General features: G+C 37.0%; 1 protein-coding gene across 2 annotated transcripts in view; it reads right to left on the reverse strand.

The window, feature by feature from the left end:
- The window catches only part of slc35f3b (solute carrier family 35 member F3b), a 52,080-nt gene that overhangs the window by 16,777 nt on the left and 17,007 nt on the right, over window positions 1-18,296 (reverse strand). Inside the window, exon 1 of one of the 2 annotated variants that reach the window (XM_024298074.2) lies at window positions 7,532-7,898. The exons of the other annotated variant lie outside the window; for it this stretch is intronic. Coding sequence (XP_024153842.1) covers window positions 7,532-7,607 — 76 coding nt within the window. The 5' untranslated portion in view covers window positions 7,608-7,898. Of the gene's footprint in view, window positions 1-7,531; window positions 7,899-18,296 lie in introns of those variants that run through there. 2 annotated transcript variants of the gene reach the window in all.

The raw sequence follows: 18,296 nt of genomic DNA on the forward strand, positions 1-18,296 counted from the left end.
AAAGTCAGAGGAAGTTGAAGTTTGCATGCGATTTTTAGCCTCCACTTTGACAATTACGGGTTAAGGAAAAAATCTACATCACATTTTAAGGGTTCCTACACAAAATCTGGAGTAAAAATGAAACTTAAACCAACTGCAGATATTTTAGAGCAGGGGTCCCCAAATCCAGGCCTCGAGGGCCGGAGTCCTACATGTTTTCCAGCCAACCAGCCGTTGAAGCTCCTTACTGGCTAAACACACCTGATCCAGGTAATCAGCAGCAGATAAGACAGGGTTTCTCGAGGCCTGGAGTTGGGACAAAGAATAAATTTACCCTTAAAGATAAAAAAAATAGCTGGAGGCTTAAAAAAATTGTAAAAGTATTGTCCAACATTAAACCAGTCCGTAGCAGTATGTTGGGGACCACTGCTCTAAAACACATTCCAGATGGACCTAAAGAATAAAAACAAATTATATTAAGAGTTAAATTATATAAAGAGCAAAAGTTTTGAGGGTTTTTTTTAAATTATCATTCGTACTTGGCAAATAATGATAGTGTTCTAATTAAGAAACATTTTCTTTTGTGTGTGTATTAAAGATAATGTCTTGTGATTTGGAACGATTATTCACAAAAAGTTATTTGTCTTAATACATTTTTATTTTATTTTGAAAATACTTTTACCCACTCTCCACTTTTAGAACCCCGTTTTGATGCATAATGGGGCATCTTATTTAGCTGGAACAGCAGCAAACTCCCACAAATCTTTCATTGTTGTCATGGGGTCAAAATTCCTTAAGAGTGATGAGCCACTGACATACACTCAGATTATGAAACACTGACCTGTCTTATTGGTCATCTAGTATCTGTGTTCTCATACACACCCCTTCACATATCTCTGTTTCAGGAAGACTGACCCAAGCGCTGAAGCCTCGGTATCATTTTCCTATCACTGCCTTCATCCTTTTTTCATTCTTATTTAACTTCTGGGTAAAAACATTCAAGAAACAAACAGGCGAGCAAATGCAAAATCATTGTTCATCCTTAAACCTGTCTATGGCTGTCACACAGCATCAATCAGTAAATCAGAAGCAAAAATAACTCCTTCAATCTCCTGCTCACTTATTTGGTTTGTCATATCTGACACACGGGTCAAAGGCAGTCTGTGAAAGATGGCGGTCTGTGTTTGAAAGCCGTGAGACACTTGGAGGAAATGTTCTGAAGTATGAACTACAGGAGAGAGGTGGTTTCATCACCGCAGACAGACGGACAGCAGTCACTGTCTTTGTCATCTGCGCGTCTGACAGACAGTGGGAGTCTGCGGCTCTCGTTTCTGTCAGCTTGGCGAGGCAAACCTGTCAGGAAGAGGCCGTCCAACACGCCAGGGCGAGCTCCTCTGGCAAGCCTGTCCGACTCGATAACACCAGAGTCGAAAACACATCCAGCCGCATCAACCAGCTGATAGGCTGGACCGCATGGGCTGAGGGAGCAACAGCCCCAGAGGGCAGACAAGGGTGGGACAAATGTTACTGATCCCACTCGCCTTCAGCTTTGATTGCTTTCTCCTTCAACCTGGAAGGACGCAGAGGCCAGCTCCGTGCAGACGGCCGGAAAACTTGCTGTTTGTCACTGACGTGACCTGCACAAATGTTGCAACAGCTGCTCATCACACAGGTCGGTGCTACAGCCTTATGATGGCTCACCGGGTGGCGACATGACAAAACATTGTCATTTAGATGTGATGGTGTCTGCCATGAATGTATTAGAGCATCAGAAAATGTCAAAAGGTTCTTGGCATCAACTTTTAAAACGAGTGCCAAAAATGACTCGTTAGAAGCGACTCTTCCTGATCTCACGGAGCTTCAGTGATGGATGGCCACCTTTTAACAGACTGGCAGGAGTCCCAGCACTTTATTTGACAAATTAATATTTAAAAAAAAATTGCAAAAGCATCTCAGTAAGAGTAATAAATTACAAACTACTGCAGATGTGTGCTCGGCAGCTGCTCGAACAGTCTCGCAGACTGAAGTAAATCAGTCATGTTTCAACTGAAGTTTTCTTCGCTTGAAACACTTTCCAACAAAAAAAGGTAAAGTTCAGTTTTTTTCCTCTTTCATTTCCCTTAATAATTAATTGAATGTGACATGATTGTGCTGTATTACTGCAAAAACGTCTCACTTTAGAAATGAGTAATTACATTGTTAAAAAGATGGCATTATCTTCTATCATCTTTTCTATATTTTTTAATAAGTGCATTACTTTATAGCTGAAAGGGTTTGATGTATTTGTTTTGTGTTTTTTTTTTCTATTGTAGTTTTCCATTACATTTTTATTGCTTGAAAAAAAAGTCAAATCAAATCAAGGTTATGCCTAAAAAAACATTTTTGCCCATTTGAATATTAAAAATTACTTTTTTACATTAAAGGAAAGTTGTTTATGTCGTGAAAAGAAAATAAAGCAAATACTTTATAGGATGATAGGTAGTACTTTCACTTTTATGACAATTTGAACTAAATACAAGACAAACTCCTGGCTGTTTTTCATTGATTGATTTGTTGATTTCAAGCAATTTCAAAAAAGGGGGGAAAAAAAGACAACACAAATGAAAATATATAGATATTTCAAATCTATTTAAGATGGTAATTCATTGGATTAACAGAAAAGGAGGCGTTCCTCTTAAAATTGGTATTACTCAAAATCATAAACAGACGTATTTGTATCTACAGTAGACATGCAATATATACACAAGTATCACATTGAATGTTATAATTGTGAAATAGATTAATTCCTTAAAAACGAATGGGAAAAGAAACATATAATTCCACCCTTATTATAATTTCTTTTCATTTTTTTTGGATACTTGCCATACTTTAGTTCTTAATATCTATTTAAAGCATTAATACTAGGAGTGTATGGTAAAAATCATGGCAATAATAGATTGATTCAAATGCTGCTGAAGACATTGTTTGTAGTTATTTATTACCAAACATTTAATTCAGCGTTTTACTTTTAGTTACACTTAAATTCCCAAGCACTAGATGGCATTAAGCCACATCGAGTCCAGATCAGCAGCTCTGCAACAAAACAAGGAGAAGATCTCAGGAGAACCATTTCACGGAAGAGGTTCTCTCATTAGTTTAGGTGTTGTTGTCACACAGCTCAATGACACAACTCAGTTCTACTAATACAGGCAGATTGTTTATTTGAGATAATTGTTCCTTTGGTTGTTTAATCCAGCGGCCATTCAATGTCTCTTACAGTATATTTAAGCAGTGTTGGAAATTCAGAGAACCTCATTTGTTCTACTTAAATAACCCTGTTTGTTAAAAAAAAAAAAAAAAAAAAAAAAAAACATTTAATTTTGCTTATTAATTTTATACTGAAAACAAATTTGTTGTGGAAACCAGACCGTGTTGAGTGTTGAAAAATGTGTTCATAATTTATCAAAAGAAAAACACTTGGAATTTGCTTTGGTAAAAAACAACTTGTATGTGAAACACTCTAGTGCTTAATGTTAAATCAAATATATTTTAGAGAAATTTGATCAAATGATTTTGATATTAGTATTCAGATAAAGTATTTTTAAGTAATAACCTTAAAGAAATTGTGATATATTGTTTCTTGTGTAATCTCGGGATACATATCATGTCATAACATGTTTGTCACAAAACCGCCTGACCCTAATTCATGTGTTTTCAGTCCAAGTGCAGATTATTTATAAACTAACAAAGATAAAAATGAGTTATGACCAAACTTTTATTGATTATATCTGTTATAATCAAAACATATTAATACACAGTTGCAGAAATTATTTTTGCACATCACAAATTGTGAACCAAAAATTGATTGCTTATTTATTATCATTTAAATACATTATTTCAGTATTGTATGTATTTTAGGAAACTAAAAAAAGGATGTTTTTATTCTACATGTTGAAAACAGAAATAAGAATTGAACATGACTTTCATAGAAATAGAACTTTCAAAGTTAACTCAGAATTAACCATCACTAATAGAACTGGACTTCTGATTTATCTAACCGATGACTATCTAGCAGAAAGTGGGTTCGTTTTATCATGCAAGGTAGCACAAAAAAGTTCCTCGTACTTAATGCTTGGAAGTATTACTATATTGTGTTTCATATCTGGAAACCCTGAATGGTTTTATTTAATTATTGTACTTTTGTTCCCCCATTTTGCTGCAGTAATGCTCATATGAGTTCTATTCATGGATGAGGATGGCACCGTGTAGAAAAAGCAGAGTCTGTGTTATAAACTATACTTCTGTAGATTTCACGAGCCTTCTTACATTGACATTTAAAATAAAAACTGCACATGAAAATACATAGAAAGAAAAGATATTGGCATCCACTGCTAGACACTAGCACATTACTTTCTGTGTTCAATATCTGCTAGAGTGAATTTATTAGCATCTGACAGACAGCACAGTTAAAATCCATGAGGCCCCTGAGGTTAGAGGACTCATAATCACAGCTGATCCAAAACGTCCAACCTCCTCTGGGACTTCAGACACCTGCTCTGTTTCGGGGCATGTATTATTAAAGTTCAGGGTTCTAATGGACCTCTGTGGACTTCTTTCCTCTCGCTCGACAGTCACTGTCACTCTCCAAATACACTCAATTGTGTCAGAGGGAATCAATACAGACTGTCCATCGGCTGTTGCTTCGCTGTTTGGTGAATTTGTCACAGGAGGAAGCTGTGATTACTTCATATGACGCAGATAAATCAAACAGGAGAAAACAGTGAAAACCCCAAACGGATTTCTCTAAATTGTGCCGTTATTAACCCCGGGATAACACTTTCCACTCAGACTGATGTCAACATGGATTGATGGCTGTTCCAGCATCTTCTGTTAGGGTGGATTCAGACTGGAAAAAGTCTATTGGTCCAGATCAAGTCTGATTGATTTGGTCCTGAACTTTGTGCGTGGTCTGTATTCAGTCTGCCTTTCAACCCGAACATTTTTGTTTTAAACAAAAGCTTGTAAACAGACTAAAGATCTGTTCAGTCATTGGTCAGAAAGGCAACAATAGAAAAAATAAGTCTTGATCTTTGCAATCCATCCATCCATCTTATTCTTCTCATCTACCCAGACTTCCCTGTCCCCAGCCACTTCCTCCAGCTCCTCTGAGAGGACCCCGAGGTGTTCTTAGGCCAGCCGGGAGACGTGGTCTCTCCAGCGTGTCCTGGGTCTTCACTGGGGCCTCCGCCCAGTGACATGCCTGGAACACCTCACCAGGGAGGCTTCCAGGAAGATTCCAGATGCCCGAGCCACTTCAACTGGCTACTTTTAATGTATTCTGGATCTTGTTCTTTCAGTCATGACCCAGAGCTCATGACCGTCAGTACTGGAACGAAGAGCTTTGCTTTCTAGCTCAACTGTCTTTTCACCACAATGGACCGGTACAGCGACCACAAAACGGCGAATGCTGCTCCAATCCACCTGTCAATCTTTACAATGCTTGTTATATTTTACTGACCCATTTTGAACGTTTGCATCAATGTTAGGTACAAGACTTTTTATTCCATCTTTGGTACGGCGGAGGATGCTGAGGCGGTTCCTGAGGAAGTGTTTATGACATATAGATTGTTGGGAAAACAGTGTGAGAATCAATATCTACAGTATCACTTTAAAAGTTGTTTTAATGAGCCTGCATTCTATGACCACACTTCAATGACTTGTTGTGTCTCATCTTTCCTCCTACTCTGTTTACATCCCATAATGCCTGGCTCCGCTGGCCGTTTGGTCCAGTCGTCCCACTCAGAGCATGGAAACTATTCAGAGTGAAGAAACTCAGAGTGAAGTCTGATTGGAATTGAACCGAGACCACCTCAAAAGATGGGTCTGACAGCGGTTCCTGATCCAAAACAAGGTTCCTTTGAATGTATTCAGACTGAATTTTTGTTCCAGAATATCAGAGGAAACAAACTTTTGTTCATTTTAAGCTGAAAACACTCTCTCCTCATAAAGAGGACCTGAAAACCAGTCATGCCCCTAATCTACACGATATTTCCATGCATTCTGTTTATGTGGGGATAAAAACAACCCACTGATGATCCCAAACTACAAAAAAAACTTTTATTCTACAGGGAGCATGTTGAGGAGAAGAGACGTTTTGGAAGCTGGTGTTACATAAGCAGCAGAGACTCTGAGAGTCTGTGAGCTGATCTGCTGCGGCCCCCTGCGAATCCCGACTCCTTCAAAGCAACTGCTGACACAAGAAGCTCACATCAAAAACTTTGCAGCTCAACTGTGTACAACAGTCTGCCACCCCAGGCAAACACACTTCTAGTCCGTCTTTTATTCACTGCCATGTACACATTTCATTGCATCTGTTTACCAACTAATAATCAATCATTTTACAATTACTTATTGAATCTGGAAGCAGGAGATACTTTGAAGCAAAGAGTTAACTTAAACTGCAGGGTGATCATAATCTACTAGGTTGTGTCATATATTATTGATGCATTAATTCAAATATTTTTCCGCATTATTAGCCCACGATGTTGTGAGCTCTCAAGCAGAAGCACAGCTCTGCGCTGATATGTCTTAGTCAGCAAACAAGCTGTAATACTGTGCAACTTAGTTTCTGCAGCCAATGTTAATAATTACACATAATTTTTAAAAATTAGTGTTTTTTTTTGTGAGTACTTCTACATGAAACAGATCACGTAACGTGTTTATATGTCCTGAAAGGTGCAGATAACGTATATTTCTGTAAAGACATCCTCATTCTGAGTTGTTTTGGGGGGGTGCAAACAATAGCAGTCAGCATTTCTTTTGTTCTCCTAGTAATAGTCCAGTAATCCTTGGAAGGATAGATTATAAAATGCAAATGACTGAGTGCATCAGAGGGGAGCTGTGCCAGCCATTGTGCTCAGTGAAAACATCAAGCATCTGTCTTCAGCACATGCACTCAGAGATTCAGAGGAGTGTCCTCCCTCAGTGAGGACATCAGGAAATGCCAGGGAAATTCACAGGAGGGCAGGTGGACCCTGAAGGAAGAGAGACTCCAAAGAAGGTTTTCCTCAGATCATTCCAGCTGCTGTGGCGCGATGATCTGGCTGTTTTGGGTTTTTTTTTACGCAGCAGGGATGCGCGGAGGAGGTGGGGGCAGCAAGGGGAATCCCTGCTGCAACAATCACTTAAAGACGCTCCCTGGAGACCGGGAAGGTCTGGCACGACACTCAGTCACGCTTAACCACCACCTCCAAAAGAACGGATGGAATGCAGGGAGGCTGTTTTAAGCACATCCGCATCAATCTATTAAAATGCAGCCCACTGCCAAAAAACGCGCACATACTGCATCACAAGTTGCGCGTCCTTGCCTCATTCTGCCCGCATTTCCGTCTAAACTTTGTCCATGTCTTTTATAAAAAGTGGTGATGAGTGTGATGAGAATAATTTTCCTCTCATTTCTTCTCTCTTGGTTGATTTTTTTGCTTTTGGAACGAACGACATCTGCTTTTTTTTTCTCCCCAGACACAAACGGCAGTCCCGGCCGGTGCGCAAAAAACGCAAGACTCTCCCCTACCTTCCACTTTGGTGAGGGTGAGCACCGGACTGTTGCAGGCGGATAGCGGGGCAACCCTTGCAGAGTGTTTCTTCATGATGCTGAGCTCGGATGGGCTGAGCTCCAACCCGCTTCGGCTACATCCCTAAAGCTGGTTCGGTGCAGACACCGGACCTCACAGCCGGTCCCCTACTCTGTGTCCCCTTGAATCCATCTGACTCCCTGTTGATGATTTTTTTTCTCTCTCAGCCTCCGCTGTGTCCCCCCACCACCCCCCTCCCTCTCTCCACTTGTATTCCCGCCCCAAATCTGCTGTATCCTGTGCGCTCTGCTGCGCGCCTTTCCTTTGGTGCTGCAGCAGCAGTTCACCAACGTCACGCGTCCCGCACCCCCCACACCCCACCCCCGGTGACCCAAACCGCCCTGAAGCCAGTCTGTCCTCCCAGACTCACCCCACTCCTCCCGGGGAAAAGCACCTCAACATGGAAGAAGGAGGAGATGCTGACCCGGAGGCGTGCGGGCAAACGGGTTATAAATGGAGCGCTTTTGACAGAAATGGGACAAACACTTTAGAGCGCGCGGTCCAGCCCATAAACAGTCGAAATGGAGCAAATGTTGGTATTTAATAGTTAGATATGACAAAACCAAATTCACATTAGCCCTGATCACCACCCCTTGTCTTATAGCTTCCCAATCAGCACATCTATTTCTAAATCATTTGGCTGATTGGAAACCATTTCTTTACAAATCTGCCATTATACTGTCATTATTAGGTACTTCCAGGGATTGATGATGATGAGCTAAATCAGGTGCAAGACAGCCTGTCCCAGATGAGCAGTTTTAGGAAACAACACTATTATTAAAAGAGCTTTTCTCATTCATTGGAAAAGCAGATTGAACCGTCAATGAAGGCAAAGGAGAGACAGGTGAGAAGCTGGAGGTTCTGGAGCTTCATCTCAAGCTGTCTTGAATCTGTGTACTTTTAACACATTTCAAGACCATCAAAACATTCTGGAGCTAAATGGGCTGCCATTGGTCTCAGATCATGCGTGGGTCAAAAAGATGCTGAAACAATAAAATATTAGGCTTTACTCAAAAGATACTGAAACCTTTTGAACATCTGGAGAAACCTTTTAAACCTGAGACAATTTGAGAAATTTGATTACAAGAAGAGGAAAAAAAATACCTGTCAACAGCTGTATAAGTCACTATAATTATTTGATTTCATTGGCTGTCTCAAGGTTGTGCTGTATTGAAAATATTTGATGTCCATACCTGTGTTATTACTTTGACTCAATTGAAAATGTGTTTTTTATCAGTTTAGTCATTTTTTTTTTGTCTTTTTTGAACTTTCTCTGTGGAAGTAAATGAGAAAGTTAGAGTGAGGAAGCAGGAGTGACCAGGGAATTGAGCTCACACATAAAGAAGACCACACAGGAAAACCTTAGTCTGGATTTTAAACATGACCTCCTTCACACGAGGCAGCGCTCAAGCTGTCCCCTTTACATCTCTAAAAATAAACAGCATTTTTATTCCAGATGAAGGCTATATGAAGACAGCAATGCATTATAGGCTCTTTCCTCTGTTACTTATGCTTTAAAAGGGAGATGATTGATGGAGGCTGAAGTTTAAAACGCATGAATTGAGAAGTTCTAATAAACTGATTGGAATTTAAACACCCATAAAAGCAATATATTATATCACATAGGAAAGTCTTTTGATGAACAAATCTTTGAGAGAGCAGTCTGATGCAGTTTACTGATCTCTGATTGCATTCAGATCAAACACTAATTGATGGTTGTTCAGTTTTTATCATTGTTAAAAGTAAATAATTGTCAATCTGCTGATTTCACAATGAGTGACACACAGTTTGAACATGAAAACATGCAGCACGTTTGATGTGTCGCATCATATTCCAGCATAGCTCAAGGAATCTTGTTTGTTTGAAACTTCTGATGATACACCTGTCTCAAGTTATTTATACAGATGCACATTCACTATAGTAAGAGTCTGTATAAATAACTTGAGACATTTCTTTGTGTTGTATTTCCCCCGACTTCCCTTTCTTCAATTTTGTCTGCTTGGTTTGCCTGAGCCACAACTGAGAGCATGTATTAAGTCCCAGACTTTTTGATCAACTTGCAGAGAGGAATTCTGCCACACATCTGCAGTGCAGAGAGACAGCTTAGTTTGGAGAATAAGCAAAATCCCCCTCCCAGCCCGAAACTAGGACAGGGAGCTCTAAAAACACCCAGCCCAGACCAGTTCTGGTGTCCCTCTGCAGCTAAATCCATAGGATCCTCCTCTATTTCCCGTTGATTTCCCTTCTCCATGGATGAAGTGTTAGAACAATTTTAAACACATCTCAGTAAATCATGCTTGAAGATTAGTTTACTTTTCAGTTATTGTCACAAATTCGTCAAAGTTTTAGAGATAACTAAACATCTTCCATTGTTTTCTTCAACAATTTATTGGTTATTAATTTATTACAGAGCCATTTTGTCTGGATTATTCCACCATAGTTCCGGTGCTTGATTGCACAACAGTGCTATGTCTGTGCACCCAAACACACAGACGCTCTGATGGGCATTTTGTAAGAAGAGTCACACGGGTCAGCGAGCTTAAAGCCTCCTCCAATTTCAAAATATTGCTATCGAGGAGGACGGAGAGAAGCAGCCTGCAACTTCAAAACATGGCCTTTCGTCTTAATTACAACTTCAGCTAATCAAGTCCAGCGGCGGCTATTAAGTGTCGGCTAGTAACAGCCCTCATCATCAGAGTCGACCCTGGTGGCCAGCGCTTCGTCAGGAGGAGGGTGTTGCTATTACATTTACATCCCTCCAGAGAAATCCGTCTCTGACAGCACATTCCTCCTCTCCAATTAAGATTCAGTGTCCTTAGCTTTCATTTTAACAGCAGATGTCTACAGGTTTTTATGTCCTATCCATGTCTCTCTGTGTTCTAATGGTAATTATAATGACATGGAGGAAAAATTGAGACTTTTTTAAACCTCATTTGCCAAAAACATGCTATATGTTTCAACAATTAGGTTCAAACTCTGATCTGAAAGACAGGTGTAACAAAAACCTTCTGTTTTTCTCAGTGAAAAATCACTTTGTTGAAGAAAAAAAAAACTCTAATGCAAATGGTTTGCATAATGATAATAATTATTATTTTGTATTACTATTTTTATTTATTTCATGCTTTTGACAAATTTGAAAGGTGCACAATCTAAATTTATCATGTTTGTTGGCTTAAGTTTTTGCTCAAAAGCCACTTTGCAGCTCTGAAATATAAATATTTCATTTATTTTTAGCTGATGCTGCAGCCAAATGATTAAGATAGAACGAAAAAAGGCAATAAAACAACTAACATAGCTGGAAAGAGGTCGATACTTTTTTTTAGGTTCTATGGTCATCTTGGTTTAAGAAAATGGTGTTGGCTCCCTCTGTTGTCAAGGTGCTGTATAAATATTTCAACTTCTAGGTGTCATGGACAAACATTACAGGCTGATTACAAGCTGAGACTGAAAATACCCTTTATTTCTAAGATTATAATTTAAATGATAAATTAATTAATAGTGCATATTTACACAGCTATGACAATATAGATGTTTAAATGTGAACTATTGAAGACACAAAGGGAAACGATTCTTTTTTAACAAGGTTTTCCAACTGGACAAAAAGCCAGTTTGCTGTAACTTCATCAAAATACTCTTATAGTTAAGTCCCACGTTTAAAAGAGTTAAAAAAAAACAGCTAAAAGACTCATTTCAGAGTGAAAAAAGCAGGCTGTGCGTTAAAAAAAAGTTTTAAAAAGTTCTACTTTTTAAGCTAGTATCACTAAAATGCTTTACTTTTATATTTACATTATACAAATCTATAAAATCCTGGGGGCCACAGGATTGTATTTATGTGACCCTGATGCTAATAACTGAGACCAGAGCTACAACATAAATGCTTATTGTATGAAAATACATTATTTTTTGTTTATACACAAATATATGGATATTATTCGCAGCTGCTGAAATCCCATATTAAGCAAAAATTATTGTCCCAAATAATTCAAAGCTCTAGAAGACCTAATAATAAATGCATGCAAAAAAAAAAAAAAAAAAATCCTGTTGGTGCAATGTAGCCAGCACACCTGTAGAGGGCACTGTGGTCGCATCAATTTAGGCAAACTGTGACACCTGCCACCTATTTGGATGAAAATTGACTCAGAAATTAACCTGCCCAGCAGTGAAGGGAGTAGCAGCATGGCAGTAATGAAGGGAGTGAAAGTGACCCAGATACACAGAAGAGACCCACACACTGATACAAGTACAGCCTATTACTACATAGAACTCTTGAAAAAACAAATAATACAGGGAAACAAATAAGAGCAAAATATTTTGACACAAAAAAAAGAAAAGAAAAAACGCTCAAATGCATGCATTCACATGCAGGTTTAACAAAAAAAAAAAGGAATGTCACTCTACATGCTTTGGATGACATCCAATTGTTTCTGGAGGCATTGTTAAAGTACTGTAGCAATGTTTTTTTTTCTTCTTCTTTTTTTCTATTATCATTCTTCACTGTCAGTTGAAAAAAATGCAGCAGTGAATCCAGAGTGACCTGAAAAAGCTGTGCCAATTGTCTGAACAGCCAAGTACTGTGGGTTTCCAAAAATGGAAACATATTGTGGAGGAAATTTTCTTGCTTAAAGCGTTTAAACAGGGAAAGGCTTGCATTTGTTTGTGCATGAGTTGCATCATATGACGTTTTTTTGAGGAATTTGAAAAACAAAAGAGCTCAATAAGAAGCCATAATGGATTAACTAAACACATTAAATGAACTAAATAAATAAAAAATAAAGAGTAAGATGATATAAAGTAAAACCTATTTGATTTAAGTAAACAAAAATGTAATTACCTTTCAATTTAACAAATAATTGTCAAATTGTAATACCCAATACACATGTTTTGAAGATAAAATGCAGAAAAACAATATTTTTTAAATTATTATTTTGTATTTATCAAACCATTTATTGATTCTTATGGGTTAATCAGAATATTTTAAATTATTTAATGTCATATTTTGATTATTTTTAATAATGTGAAGAAAGGATATAACCTTTTTACACTTTACATTTGTATTTGTTGATGTAATTCTCTGATTTAAATGCTAAAATACAAAAAAATAAAAAGTTGCTTATAAGTCTTATGAATCTACAAATGTTTAAATTTGTCACAAAGGAAAAATCTTTTTCAGATTGCTGCATTGCAGGGTCTTTCTCTTTTTAGATAATAAAAATGTTAATGAAGATGAATCACAATCAGGGATTAAGAACAAATGAAAGCTTCCATGAATTTTTGATTTAGCATCTATGAACCCTCCAGCAGAATAGCTGCTTTTCCTTTTTCAGCACTTTGGACTGGAACAATTTAAAGTTACTATAAAGGCATAAGGAAATGCATTTTCCTGTTACACTTCACAGACACAGATAGAATTGAAATGAATGTTTGCAGAGTCTGCAGTAAACATTTTAAAGCTTTTGCTTCATTTTTCTTTGGTCGTCTTCCCGTGAGGGACATGCGGGACCTCAAAGAATGGATTCTGAAAATCCACTTTTCAGCAAATGGCACCATAAGGGACTGCTGGCAGAACAGTATACAAACAAGATGCTGTGAAAAGAGGAAAATCAAGCACCTGCGACTCTACACCTCAATTATGCTGGAAATTGTGTGATTTGAATCCTTTTTGTTTTACCGTGATTGAAGCTGGCAGGTCTTGAAGAAAATTCCAATAAAAATTGCTCAGCTCAAAGGATTAGATGGGAACTGCAAAGAATCCTTCAGCTCTATGTAACCATTTGCATCATATTTGATACACACATTTCTGATACCCCTATTTCATTTGCATGATCAACTTATAAACACATAATGTAGTCCATGTTTTCTTTCCTGTAGTTCTTCATCATTCCATTAGGGGCAGTAGAAGGACTTTTCCTGCTCATTTCAAAATGGCTGCTTTGTGAAATCCAACCCCTGTCGCTGCATTTTTGGTATGCGGAAGCAAAACGGTAAGACAAAAGGAAATGTGGGTCAAAGTCAGATCTGTACAAAATTTATTTTTGAAGCAGATGAAATGATTCAAAATATCACACATATTAGTCATTAAAAATTCAGAATTGGTTTCCCTTTATTCAAAGTAGGGACCTCTTTACACATGTCATGGTTAGAAAGCATCATCTATGACACTACTGTCTGTTTTTTATGTTTAAAGAACCTAATAAATGATCCTAAAGAGTACATTTCTATCTACTGAAAACAAATCCAGTAATAAATGAAAGAGAAGAAAAAGTTTAGTGATGGGTTGAAGAGTGTGCAGCCGCTGGACGTTCTCTCTGATCCCAATGGGTGACGTCAGAGATGATTCGTCTAATTGTGTGAATGCATTCAATGCATTTATACGATTTACACAATCTAGGTATCAAAACCTTGTTAAGGACATTACTGCTTGTATTATTAGTAGTTGTGCACTTTAAAGTTTTTGCGTAGTTACACAATTTGTGCGTTTTTTCAGCCCCATTATAACTAATAGGATTTTTTTTATAAATTCCTGCAAATTACACACTTTATCAATTTAAGCAATTTAAAACATTCAGCATGTCCAGAAATTCATGCTTGTACTTCCAGCATTGTTAAAATTCATGCAAGTTACACAAATTTAACACAATTTAACACAACTTTACACAAATTTGTGCAAATTTTAAGCAAATTCAGCATTTTATGCAATTTTACACATCCAGCATGTTCAGGAAATTCATGCTTTTACTACACATTCTTACAATTACACAAGTTACACAAATTTAACAAAGCATTACACAACTACACAATTTTACACAATTTGTGATAATTTTAGTCAAATTCAGCATTTTATGCAATTTTACACATCCAGCACGTTCAGGAAATTCATGCTTTTACTAGACATTGTTAAATGTAAGCAATTTTAAGCTTTTACACGGTTGTGTTCACAAATTTACACTAATTGTCTGTTTTTTCCACAAAATTCTTACAACTTTTTGTGCAATTTCAAACCTATGCAATATGGGTATCAAACCGTTCAGCATGTTGAGAACATTATAACTAACTATGTTTATTAAGCTAACTCTGAGTTTTGCTAACACATTAGCATAATTTTATCTTTTTTGGCTAATTTGACACTTTCTCCGGTTTTTAAGGCTAATTCTTTGTTTAACTACTTTCAGCAATTACAGTAAGTCCTTACTTCAGCAAACGTTTGCAGCCTATTCAGCGACAACATTCAGCAAAGATGCATTCACACATGCATTATCGGAGGTAATGCAACTTTTCTAGTTATATATTAAGTCTGTGGTGAAATCTTAAAAACACTTTTGGTAGATTTTTTTTTTTTTTAATTTTCTAAACTTTATGGTGAGTAGTACAATGGAGTATTAGGGCCACCATGAAAAAATAAATAAAAAAATAAAATAAAATAAAAATCATAACATGACGAGAAAAAGTTCAAATGTTACAAGAATAAAACTGTGAAATAATGAATGAATTATGAAAGTCAAAATCTTGTTTGACCAAATTAGTAATTTGTGAGAAAAAAGTCAAAATAAATACGATAATAAAGTCATACGACTATGAGGAAAAAAAGTTAAAATATTACAAGAACAAAATTGTAAAATCCTTAGAAAAAAAACAAACATTTTAAAACAACAAATTAAAAGAATTAAAAGAAAAAAGTCTGCATTTTCACAAGAGCAAAACCATAAAGGTGTTATTATTAATTAATTAATTTATAATTAATTATTATTAAAATTATAATTAAGACTAAAAAGTCATAATTTTGCAGGAAAAAATAAATCACTTTTTAAAAAATAAAGTTGTAATCTCATGAAAAAATGCGGTAAAATAAACAAAAAAAAATGGCAGATTCAGCGATATTTTTGAGCAGGGTGTTGCCTGCTCTGTTTTCTGAATTATCTGCATTATAAATCAAATTCATGGACTAATATTCTATTGTCTTTGTTGAAAAAATTTAACAGCTAAATGTAACTTTTTATTTTCGGAAAACCACGTTTTTTTTCTTTTGATCAACTCCATTCTTATAAAGTTTTTACTTTATTTTCAGAATTTTATGCTTTTATTTTAATATATTTGTTTAATTTTCTTCTTTCACTAATGTGTTGTTATTCATATTTTAAATACATCTTTATTGAAATAACAAATAAAATACCCAAATAGGATAAAATATGTGAACCCTTTGAAATGACTTGGTTTTATGTATAAACAGACACACGATTATGTTCAATAAAACATAAATTGAAGTGATTTAAGCAGACAGTTTTTCTCCATTGTTGTGATTTACATTTAGATAAAAAAAACACATCTTATGTCCATTTCATACAGAAATTAAGGCACTCCCAACTGTAACTGCAACTGTATCATAATTGATACTCATTAAACAAAATGATATAGCTTTTTTTTGTCAAAGGACTTAAAAACATCTTATTTCCTGATCATTGTTCTGTCAAATCTGGGATGTAGTGGACTTTACAGGTTGAAAATACAGAGCAAGATTTTCTTATCAGAGTGAAAATGTATCGGTTAAAGGTTAAATGAAAGAACTGGGTAATTCCACCTCCAACCCGCCTCATACAGTTGTATTGTGAACAAGCTTCAAGTCTGCTGGGGTTTTATTTTCTTTGAAGCGTTTGGATCAGATGCTCTGACCAGCCATGTTGCTTTCAACCCCAATCACGCTGCTTTCTGATCGGCAAACTCGGTTTCCAATACTCCGGAGCAGCAGGTGTTTGGAGACTCTTCAAAAAGCCAAGCAGGTGTGCGTGCTGTTAGAAGTGCAAAATTCCTACTCTGTAACCACTTCAGTCCAACCTCAAACACTGAGAACAGCCAAGCAAACAGTCAGCAGTCGGTGTTGGCAAAAAATAGAATGCCCAGTCTTTGTGCTTTCTGGTCTCTTACGGATTTTTCTGCAAAACTTTCTTTTTCAGATGGAGGTGGGACTTTTTGTAAAAAAGACTATTTTTCTGGCCAGAGAGGTTCCCACCATATGGGAGTCATCTCATTATATGTGGTGCAAGCAGCTCTGTTGTTTGGGCAGTAATCACCCTGAATTCACGCTGATGAAAAGCAGGAGAAGAGCTCCAAATTAGAACTTTTTTTTTTTTTTTTTTGCTTCATTCTCCAAAAAAATTCCCATTAGCTGGGATTATAGACAGGACAGGCATGAAGAAGTTCAAGGAAATTAGTATGTGTACTATATAGCTATCTATTCTTAATTTTAAAAATTGGAATATTCCTCCTGGTTATTTTTTACAACAAAAAAAGTAGATAAATAAAAACAAACATTTTTGGTCAAGAATCTTGACATTTCCATGTGAGTGATTTTCTGTCCTGGCATGGGTGTTATGTAGAAACTGTTGTAACACACAAAAAAACCTTGTGCACATGAATATTTATAGCTACAAGAAGCCTTCACTGCCTTTGGAAATGAACTGGATCCCACATTTCCATCTGCTTTAAGCAGATTCTCCCTTTGAATCCTGAATATTAGTCATCTTTTTAGTTTTATTTTGTTATGGAGGAGAGTTAAATCTGCTCTGTCAAAAAAAAAAAAAAACTGCAACAATTTCTGCTTTTTAATCTCTTTTACCTGCACCTGTTCACACACCTGTCCAGAGAACGACTCCACACACTGTACAGGAAGCACAACCAAATCCGAGCACCTTTTGGACTAAATTCTGTGATCAAATGGTTGCTCTTTACAGTGTACTGCTGATAGAAGTGGACCAGTAACTTCCCCTCAGGGGGAGAGGAAGTTCAAGCCTCCCTGACTCCTTCTGCACTCCCCCTTTGGCTGTCGGCTCTCATCCACATCCACAGTTCCCTCAGTTGCCTGATTTCTAGAACCCAACGTTGAATTCTTGGTGCACTGGGGGCAGGGGGTTATAAAAATGAATGAAAGTGACATCAATGGGGAAGAGTCTCTCAGCTGTAATAGCTCTCCACAGACATAAATTAATTCCTCGTGTAAATCCATCAAGAAGTGTTTCACTGAAGACACTATGGATCTTTATGAAGAACCATAAAACATAAAGATTAAGACCTCAAACCAAACCTTTACATGATTCATGGAGAATGGTATCTGGATCACTTTGAAACAATTGTTCATTGTAGCCACAGAATTAGACTTTTGATTCATGCTCTGGAAAAGTGAAATGGTCCAGAAGACATCAAAGATGAGTATGAAAACCAAACTGCTCCTCTTACACATTCACTCTGTTTAACCATGTAGATGAGTTAGAGACTAAGAGAAAATGTTCTTTACAGACCCACTCTGATGGAAAAGATGTTTTTAACACGTTCTTGTGACATTTTTCTGATGACTGAGGACACAAAATTGCATTTCTGAGTATTTTTTTTAAATCAAATCCTTGTGAATCCAGAACAGTTGTAAAAAAATGTTTGAAAAAACTCATTTGTGATGAAGAAACCTCGGTGGGAGGGGCCACGAAGGCCTTTCTTGCAGGGGTTAACCACAGACTTCTGCAAATGCATGAAACCAAGAATTAAGAAACGCACTGTAAACAGAGAGCTCTCAGAAACAGAAAGGGGAATGGGGGGTGAGTTGCTCCCATGGATATAAATAGAGATGGACAAAACGAGGTTGTTGATGTCACCAATAGAAAATGCCTTACATCGGGTTCCAATGAAATTAAGTAATTTAAGTCGCTATTTTTCTGCAGTATG

Source organism: Oryzias melastigma, linkage group LG15 (assembly GCF_002922805.2).
Source record: "Oryzias melastigma strain HK-1 linkage group LG15, ASM292280v2, whole genome shotgun sequence".
Taxonomy (NCBI): Eukaryota; Metazoa; Chordata; class Actinopteri; order Beloniformes; family Adrianichthyidae; genus Oryzias; species Oryzias melastigma.